At 30.9% G+C, this 10,793-nt stretch overlaps 1 protein-coding gene across 4 annotated transcripts in view; it reads left to right on the top strand.

Moving 5' to 3' along the window:
- LOC120774084 (protein Tob1) overlaps positions 1-2,398 on the top strand; it is a 50,192-nt gene extending 47,794 nt beyond the window's left edge. For 3 of the 4 annotated variants that reach the window (XM_040103414.1, XM_040103412.1, XM_040103413.1), the window contains exons 3-5: positions 631-807; positions 872-1,218; positions 1,287-2,398. In XM_040103414.1, coding sequence (XP_039959348.1) covers positions 631-807; positions 872-1,218; positions 1,287-2,223 — 1,461 coding nt within the window. In that variant the 3' untranslated portion in view covers positions 2,224-2,398. The remainder of the gene's footprint in view (positions 1-630; positions 808-871; positions 1,219-1,286) is intronic. The other variant, XM_040103415.1, reaches the window with a different exon arrangement.
- Positions 2,399-10,793: the final 8,395 nt, after the last annotated feature.

A 10,793-nucleotide genomic window follows, 5' to 3' on the forward strand; every position in this document is an offset into this window, starting at 1 on the left:
CTACCATTGTACAAGCCTGCCTTAATGTAGTCATGTTCTCATTGGACTACGACCTCGATATCCAACCAACCAATATTCGAAAGAGCTTTAACAAGTTTAGAAAGAGTTTTCGTCATTAAAAATCTTCTCTTGTTTTCGCCTAGTAGCTGAAGATAGCTTACAACTTGCAGTTCCTCTATTGATCGGGTAAAATCAAGCCAAAAAACTCGAATGGGAGGAGAAGCTCAGTCAAATATTTAGCAAAGGTTCAGGTATCAATTAGATGTCAACACATTTATCTATATTCCTACAGTAACTGTGTATGGACTATACAGTTGTCCTCAAAATACCAAACAAGACCAACCTACTTAGTGGAACAGTAGCTATAATTTCTAAAGACCTACTAAAAGGGTCCTTAGTGGACTTTTTATTGAAGGGTTAACCTTTTACCCATAGGTGCTCTAAAAATACTCTAAAGTTAAGGACATTTGGGTAGAGGGATCTTTTTGTTAGTCTGAGTAACTAAAGTTGACTAGAAAACAGGTTCACATCATTTTTCCTTTGATTAAAATATAAGCCAAATTTATCGAAAAACGGGTTCAAAAGAAATCACTGAGAGGAAGTCAATAATTTCTTTCTTCCACACTTCAGGGTTCGGCATTCCGTTGCTTGAAAACTGGCGATCCGATCGATTCGGTTTTGGAGCGTGCTGCGCGCGAGAGTGGTGTACCTATTGCTGATATTTTAGAAAATTTGCCTGCCGAGCTGTCAGTTTGGGTGGATCCCGGCGAGGTCTCCTACCGCATTGGCGAAAAGGGTGCTGTGAAGGTAAATATTTAATTTCATTTTTCATATTTTCAATTTAACTAACAGCCGCTCATTGCCTGCACAGATACTCTACTCGGAAAACAGTGACAATCATGAAGACAACACATCGGCCGATCGTGAGGTCAATAAGACCTTCAATCCCGAAGCGCAATGTTTTCGTCCCATCGATGCGGTCAATACGAGCATGAACAATTTGAGTTTGAGTCCAAAGACTTCACCACATGCCGGATCATCGCCACATTCGGCCTCCTCCAATTCGCCCACCTACAAAGGTAGTCCCAATCCGGCTGCAGCCGCAAACGGTTCGTTCATGCAGCGTACACAAGCGCCACTAACATTCACAACAGCCACCTTTGCTCAGACCAAATTCGGTAGTACCAAATTGAAAACCAGTTCCAAGCGTACCAATAGGTTAGTACACACATATCTCTAGAAGAGCGAATTTTTTTTTAATATTTTTTTCTCTACTCTCTACCCAGCAGCAGTTCGTACCGCATGTCGCCCACTGAGTTCTCCAACTACATTAAACAACGTGCCATGCAACAACAACAACAGCAACTACATCACGGCGGCCATGGTAACCCGAATCTGGCGCAACCACCGAATCACTTCGGTCCCATCGGACCCGTCTCGCCAGCACGTTCACTCTCACCGAATCCACTCTCACTGGGCTTGGGTCAGAATGGCGCCACAGTCGATCCCTTCTACTTCCCCAACATGGCCTCCATGGGCATGTATCCACAATTCAACGGACATCGAAATGTCTTCGACACGCATTTCCATGCCGCCGACAATAATGCGCTCTACGGCGGCGGCGCTGCCAATCCGGCCAACGGCGGTCACGGCAAATTCAACAACTACCTGGATCCACATGGCTTCTACGGCTTGGGCGGCAATCAGCATTTGCAGCAAGCTGCTGCGGTGGCGGCTGCTCATCAGCAACAACAACAACAGCAATCGCAAATGGCACCACCACCCGGCGTTGTGGGCGCACCGTTGTCGGCACAGCAACAACAACAACAACATGTCAATGGCAACAGCAAACTTGTGGTTGAGAAGAATGGCGCAGACAACAACAGCAGCAACAACGGCAATAACAACAGCAATAACGGCATAACTGTGACCGTTTCGAATGGCAGCAGCGCTGCCGACACAACAAATACCGTCGTCACCAACAACGCAGTCAACAGCACTGCCCAACAAACAACAACACCAACAGCCGTCAGTCCGTCACCATTGGCTGCCGCAGCCGCTGCTGCCGTCGCCGCCAGCGCTGCCGCCGCCGCCGCGGCCAATAGCAGCCAACAACAGCAACAACAACAACAAGACTCAAACAACTCGAAACTGATCGACGGTCTCAACTCGTTCTATTCCAATGCAGCCGGTCCCTACCAGCAACTGTTGGTGGCCAACTAAGGTGTTTGTAATATACATATTTTTTATGGTTCTTTTTCACATTTTTTTACCGTTGGTTAGTAGCAGCGTGCGCGTGGCGTCGCTGCAGTAGGCAAGCACAGAATTATTTTTTTAAAAGCTTATTTTTTTAGTAAAAAGTAAAAAGAAAAAACACTGCAAAAGCAAAAACAAAAACAAAAATTATTATAAATATATATGTATGTATATTGTATGTATTACAAAAACAACATAGCTAATGTGCAAAACAAAAACAAATAAGGAGAGGGAGCTGTAGCAAGAAGACAGTGCAAAGCGTCAACTTTTTTAAAGCAAAATTATAGCAAAAACAAAAACAACAAATACAAGTTTATAAATAGTGAAATTCTGCTAGTGTAACTGTAATTATTACAACAAAATATGCAAATTAGCAAAGCAAAACACACATACATAACTACAAATATATGAAGGCTGTGCTGGAAGACAGCAGAAGCAAGCGAAAAATTGCATGATAGCTACAACAACAAAAGCAAAAATGCAAAAAAATGCAAAAAATAAGAAAATTACTAAACTACAACAACATATAAATATAGATAAACATATAAGCGGCGTTTGGCAGGCAGCGCAGCGCAGGGCAAGAAGTTTTGTAATTATGTGTGTACTCGTGGCACCGGCGGACGGACAGGAGAAATGCTGCAGCGCGTTGTTTTTATAAACAATTTAGATATTTATAAAGCAAAACCAAACCAAAAAACAAAAACAACAACAACAAAAATTAAAACAACAATAAATTCAACAACAACAAACAAGAAATCTAACCTAAAGCAACACTATCAGCATAGTATACAAAATTTCTCAAGTCGTTTTTTATTAACTAGTTGTAAACGGACCAAAGCGGAAGCGGCAATGGTAACGCAAACGGCAGTAGTGTGGCTGTAGTAGCGCATGCAGCCAAGGCGCAGCTGGCAAATACATGCATATATAGTAAATGATACGATCTAGTTAAAGTCTTATTATTGATAAGTTTTAAAATTAGTCAAAAATGAAAAAGTGAAAATCGTTTTGCTGTTTTTTATACCCACACACACATTTTTCTAATATTCAAATGTTGTATGTATTACATAAGCGTAAAAAAAAAAAAACAAAAAACATATATACCATATATATGAAAATATGAGAATGTTAAATGTTTTATAATGCTATATATTATTATATAACTACTTATTACTATTATTATAACATTAAATTACATTATTATTATTATTATGATTATCAAAAACATTATTGCTATTATTGTAACTAAAAAAGAAAACAAACAAAAAAACGATGAGAAATGAAAGCAAATCTAGTGAAAACAACAGTTATGTAAGCTAAACGAGCGAACTATTGTAGAAACTTTAGCAGCAACTTAAGTACGCATGCATGTAGCAAACACACACACACATACAAAACACGCGCGGCAGGCACAGTCAAGCTGTTGGACAAGCAACAGCAAGGCAACTAACATTATATGCAAGAGAAAGGAGTGGGAAGCGGTGGTAAATGAGCAGACAAGGCTGTAAGACGAAAGCGAGAGAAGAAGAAGCAAGACAACTAACGGTATATGCAAGAAAAAGGCGTAAGTGGAGGTAGTAAAGGTTCAGACAAAGCTGTAGGACAAAATTATTTGCCAAAAAGGGCGCTCAAAAAGCGACTTGCAGTCCGGAGGTACCAATACCAGCTCCCTTAAGGTGTAAATATTGCAACAACAACAAAAACAACAACAAACAACACTCGTCTTCAGCTTTGTGCACGCCAGCAGCGTTTATTTCGCAAAACCAACATCAAAACCACGAACTTGTATCCTCCAGCCTTTGCGCATGCGCGTGTGCGCAACAAGAACGCGTCAACTGTGCAGTGTGCAACGCCTACATGCATATAAAACACACATAATGTATCTCCGAAAACTACCTATTATTTGTCTAAAATGTTTGTAGATAATTTTTTTAATTTTTTATTTAGTTGAATTTTTTTAGTGCAAAGTGCAAAGTAATTGTTTTGTATAGATTATTATAAATAAAGTTAAAAAGTACATTTCGTAATGCAAATTAATATATATAAACATATATACATGTATGCAATATATATAAATATATACTTTTTCATATTTTTCTAATTCAATCAAATTTGTAATTTGTTACTGTGTATGAAAGCGTTTTTTATTGCTCTAACTATTATTATTATGATAAATATTTTAAATATTTTTTATTACTAAATGTTATTATTATAACACATAACCTACACTTACATGCAAAAAAAAAAAACAAAAATATTAATGCTGAAAAAAACAAAAACAAATGGCAAATAGCAAATAGCAAATCGGCGTTAATTGCAAAAACAAAAGCAAGAGCAAAATTATTATTACAAAAGCAAGCAAAAAAAAAAACAAAAACTGCAAAAGCAATGCGCTGTTTACTTTGTACAGAGTTTGTTTGCTGTTACATTGCAACACACACACATACATACATACAATAATCGTTTTTATTTTTAACATTAATGATTTTTTTATACTTTTTATACAAAACAAAAACCAATGTTTGTAGTGATTATATAAATTCTGAAACTTTTTTATTGTGAATATAATAAAAACTTTTCCACGTTACATAAATTAATGAAAACAACAAAAATTCAAAATGAAGGACTTTTTCATTTCTATCATTTTTTAATGAGGGAATTGTGAGTGTGAAGGTAATTGAGTGCACAGTGCACGGTGGTTGGTGCGGCAGCAAGTTTAGTGATGTGCTGTTAGTTGGGTTGTTATCGATAAATTTAGCGAAAGTAGGCCGAGTTTTATTTTGAACATTTTCAAAAGCTTCTTTCATATTTTGAAAGTTAAGTTTTTTATCTTGACAAAATTATATTTTTTTTCGAAGATTCCTTGGTTATCGATAAATTTATCGATAGCATACCGACGTTCATTTCAAAAATTAAAAAAATAATAATATGAAAGAATTGTTATCGATAATTCTATGAGAGATTTGTTATCGATAAATTTATCGATAATATACCGACGTTCACTTCAAAAATTTTCAAAGACTTCAGTGCAATATATTTTGAAATTTAAATTTTAAATACTACATACATATGTAGCTTATATATTTTTTACACTGAGAAAAGCTATATTAAAATTTTTTCGAAGATCCCAAACATCACTTAGAACAAACGAGCAATATAAACTGCAATATACAGCATATATGTTTTTTATCTTAACAAGAATATAATATTTTTTGTCTTGACAAAAATATAATTCTTTTCGAAGACTCCTTTGTTATCGATAAATTTATCGATAGTATGCGGTTATCACTTTCAAAAACTTCAGTGAAATATATTTAGAAAGTTAATTTTTTATACTATAAGCCATATATATTTTTTTAGCTTGACAAAAATCGCATTAATAATTTTTCGAAGATCCCAAACGTCACTTAGAACAAGTTCATTTGTTGTAATATATAAATGGCATATACATATGTTTTTTACCTCAACAAGTGTATACATTTCTTTATCTTGCCAAAATTTTAAATTTTTTCGAAGGTCCCTGTGTTATCGATAAATTTATCGCTAGTATACCCACGTCCATTTCGAAAATTTTCAAAAACTTCAGTGAAATATATTTTTAAAGTTAAGTTTTAAAACTACATATCATATATATTTTTTTACACTGACAAAAATTATATTAATATTTTTTCGAAGATCTCAAATCTCATTTAGAACAAACAAACAGTATAAATATAACATATATGTTTTTTACCTTAAGCAGAGTATACATTTTTTTATCTTTACAGAATTATAAATTTTTTCGAAGATCCCAAACTTTTGTTTAGAAAATTCGAAAATTTTAATTTCAATGAAATTTTTTGGAAGTTAAGTTTTATATACAAATATTTTTTTATCTCGACAAAAGTAGAATTTTTTCGAAGTTCCAAAATTTTGCTTAGCAAAATCGAAAATATAAATTTCAATGAAATTTTTTGAAAGTTAAGTTTTTATACTATATGACATACACATCATTTTTATTGCGACAAATATATATACATATGTTTTTCATCCTGACAAAAATATAACTTCCCTTGAAGATCTCAAACTTTGCTTAGAATAAACGTATAATATAATCATTGAATTTTTTGAACTGAATTTCGTGTTTAAAACCTATTATTTTATATGCCTGTACTGTTTTCCACCTTTTCCTACTAGGTCTTATAAAACAAAAGTGAATTTTAACAAGTTCAGCACCAGAACTATAAAATATATAATTTCAATTAAATGGTTTTTGAAATCCCAAAACTTACAATAATCACTTATATATTTGATTTCTAACAAACAAAATTGAGGTTTTTAACTCAAACCAACATTGTGACAGCATGTGAACTTAGTTTCACAACTTTTTCTTTCAGTGTACATAAGTTGTTTTCTTAAAAATTAAGAAAAAAACAATATTTAAGCGTCCATTGGAATGCATTCCAAATCAAAAACTGAACTGGAAAGCATTGACAGTGCCGTATGCTCTTAAAAAACACCAAAAAACTATTTTCGAAACTTAATACTTTTATAAGCAGTTCGCCAATCCACTAATAAATTTATATTATTCTAATAAAATATAATTTTAAATATATAACATTCCAAAAATATTCATAAAAAAATTATATTTTTTCCATAACTAAACCAAAAGTGCAAAATCCAGTAAAACTAAATATTTTAGAATTTTATTTCTATGATAAACAGTTCGTCAGTTAACCAACTATTAAAACCCAAAATTAGTCTAAAACTAAAAAAAAATTCTACAACAATCATAAATATATCTTTTCAGTAGTTCAATATAATCTTAAAATTATCAAAAAAGGCTACAAAAAAAAACATTTACATAAAAATTTATTTTGATTCTTGAAAAACTGTTAATGTATTTCAAAATCTTCCAAAAACTTATACACAGACTTCCCAAGAAGATGTCTTACAGTTAATATTATACCTCTAAATGTCTTATCGAGCGGGTTCTTGTTGAAATTTTCTTATTAAACTAACGTAAATATGTTTTCTACGAATTTGATGTTGTCACTTAACCTCAATTTAAAAATTATAATTATTCAACTGACATACATATTCCCAAATAAACACAAAATTGTTCTAAAACTTCTAAAAAAAATTAATACAAAATTGTTCTAAAGCTTCCGAAAAAAGTCGTTGACTATATAAAGTTATTGAATTGAAAATTATTTAAGAAAATTATTTCTAAACATTCTTTCTAAAAACTTACAACCTTAAATTGAAACCGATTAACCCCAAAATAATATATGAATTTAAGAAAAGTGTTGCAAATTTTGAAAACAAAATCGTTATTTGCACTAATAAGACCTTTTTGAACTAAAATACAAAAAAATAAAATAAAATATTTAACCCCTAAAGGCTTTACCACCGTAAAAAGTGTCCTTTAAGGTCTAAAGCGAGTTCAGAGTTTAGAACGTTTGTGTTACTTTGATTTTCCAAAAGCAAAATGTAATGCAAAATAGTTTCAAATTCCGCATAATTTGAACAAAAGTTAAAATATAATTTTTTAATATTTCTTTCCGTTCATCATTTTCTAACAAACACTCAGCGTGAAAGCTTTCAGGGTGTGTTCTTAAAACTTTCACTTGTTTTCAGAAAAAGGAATATTATATTTATAGTCTCAATAATTCGTTAATAAAAGATGAAAGCCTAGCTGCTTTAAGTTTCGGAGCTTTTAAGTTTTCACTTACTTTAAAGTACTAAATGAAACGAGTACAAAGTTTAAATACTTTAATTTGATTTATTTTCAAAAAAAAATGTGATGAGAAATAGTTTCATTTTAAATTGAGAAAACAGTTAAAACACAATTTTTTTATGATTTAATTATTTTCAGTCTATTATTTTCTAACAAACACTCAGCGCGAAAGCTTTTAGAGTTTGTTCTTAAAGCTTTTACTTATTTTCAGAAAAATATGTATATTATATTTATGTTATCATTAACTACTTATGGGAAAATGAAAGCTTAGCTGTTTTAAGCTTTCGAAGCTTTCACTTTCTTTAAATTTACTTATATAATATACTTGTATTATCAATAATTAATTATTTGAAGATTAAAACTAAGCACATTTAAGCTTTTTAGGTCTGCCCTTAGGGCATAACTAATTAATAAGAGCTTATAAGCTTTCATTTGTTTGAAAAATTTTACTTATATTCTCATTAATTGGTAAGAAAGATGAAAGCTCCTAGTTACCAGGTGCTTTAAGCGTTCGAAGCTTTTAAACTTTCACTAATTTTAAATATACTTATGCAATGTACTTATAATATCAATAACTTATTATTGAAAAATTAAAACTAAGCTGCTTTAAGTTTAAATTTTTACTTGTTTTTAATATACATATATACATACGCATGTCTTTGAGAGCTTTAAAAAATTTTACATTCGCATTAATTAGTTATGGAAAGATCAAAGCTTAGCTGCGTTATGCTTTCACTTGGTTCAAATAAATATACTTTTATTGAAATATAAAAGCTTAGTTGTTTTAAGCTTTCGAATATCTTACAACTTTTACTTATATAAAATATATTTAGTACATATATTCTCATTAACTTATTATTGAACGGAGCTTTCTTAGCGGCTGTTATACTTGAGAGCTTTTAAAGCTTTCACTTGCTTTAAAAAATGTATATTTATATTCTTTTGTAGTTTTCACCTTTAAAAAAAATTGCTTAATCTCTCAAATGAAAACTTAGCAGCTGTAGGCTTATGAAGCTTTCACTTTAACCGTATTTTATGTTGTAAATATATTTAAAATTTATGATTAATGAAAATTTCACTGCTTAATACTTCAGTTTGTTTAATTAGAATATACGTGTGGTTTAATAATATTTTGAAATATTTTTTTTAACGCATTTTTATTTAACTTTTAACATTTTAATATTTTTTTGTTGATTTTGAAAACCACTTGTAAATACAAAACACTTATTCAATAATTTCTAATAAAAAAAATAATAATAATTAACAAATATTGATGTGTATAGCAAACAAATTAAATGAATCGAATGTGCTAGCGTTGTTGTTGTTTAAATCGGCAACGACACCATTTTTATAGAAAAAACAATATTTTTTAAACCCATTAGTACGTATATAATATTGAAATTGAAATGTATATTACGTAAACTTAAATTTAATATTAAAAAGAAAATCATTTCAATAATATTTATTACGCTTCGAACTACCCAAATTATCTAAAAGTTAACCAATAATTGTATGTATGTATATATAAAACAGTAGAAAAAAGTACCCAAATTACGCCCCACCCGAACTACTACTTGTTGAGGTTAGAAAAAGTTTGGAAATCTCAGCAAATGGTGTAAGACTTGCGCTAAAGATTTTTTTATATGAAAACTTCGTTGTAACTTACATTCTAAGCCAACACACATGCAAAGCGCTACGTTTAGACGCATGCCTCTGGTAAAGCCGATGTGTCGGCGTCGTTAGTGTAACAGTTGCCAGTGCGTGCCCACAAAATGGCGGCGTTTACTTGGAACACACGACGAAACCACGTACCTACGCTTAGTAAATAAAATATGTAAAACTGTTTTAATTTTGAAAATTTGTTGAGCTCCATATTTCCAACTAACGGAATGCATAGTAAACTTTTATAATTCAATAATATTTGTGTGTTAGTTGTGTGTTGAAATAGTTTAACGAATAACTCTTTTTTAACAAAACTCAATACAACAAGTAATAAACACTTTACGTACCTTTAAACAAATTTAATATAAATAAATATATATATATACATACTTACATATATGCATATGATAAAACTGTGTATTTGAAAAACTGAAAATTATTTTAAGTGTATAGATGGTACTCGAGTCGGCAAAAAGCGCGAGTATTTTAGCAACTAACAAACTGTATATACATATTTATACTATTAATATATATTAAAAAAGTATTTCATACAAACTACATACACTGTAGAAAACTAACGCGAAAACAAAAATGAAAAATAAATAAATTATGAAAGCAAAACCATAGAGAATTACAAAAACAATGCAAAATTACAAAAATAGCGCATACTATATATACTCATATATATATATATATATATAAATATATTGCAGTAGTGAATTTTTTATTCTTGTCATAATTTTTGTACTTTTATAATAAAACTCAATTAGAAAAAACATTTTATTTCAACACAAATGGAGACAGATACTAACAAACCAAGCGTAAATTTGTGTAAACTTTCGAAAACCAAGTAGCAAAAAGCGACACAATCACTACAAAAACTAAGAAAATACACTGAAAAAAATAAACACTTCAAAAAACAAAAAATACACTGAAAAAAATAAACACTTAAATTACTTCAGTACAACTGTGCGTAGATTTAAAAAAATATAATTATATAGTAAATGCTACATACTATATACATAAAAAATGCAAATAAATTTATTTAAGCAATTTTTCATATTTTTATAAAAGTAAAAAACATAATTTGCTGCTTATAATGGGTCTGGTGAGCGATTTAATTTAAAAAGAAAACAATTTACATAAATTAACTGCTGCC

Source organism: Bactrocera tryoni, chromosome 4 (assembly GCF_016617805.1).
Source record: "Bactrocera tryoni isolate S06 chromosome 4, CSIRO_BtryS06_freeze2, whole genome shotgun sequence".
Classification (NCBI taxonomy): domain Eukaryota; kingdom Metazoa; phylum Arthropoda; class Insecta; order Diptera; family Tephritidae; genus Bactrocera; species Bactrocera tryoni.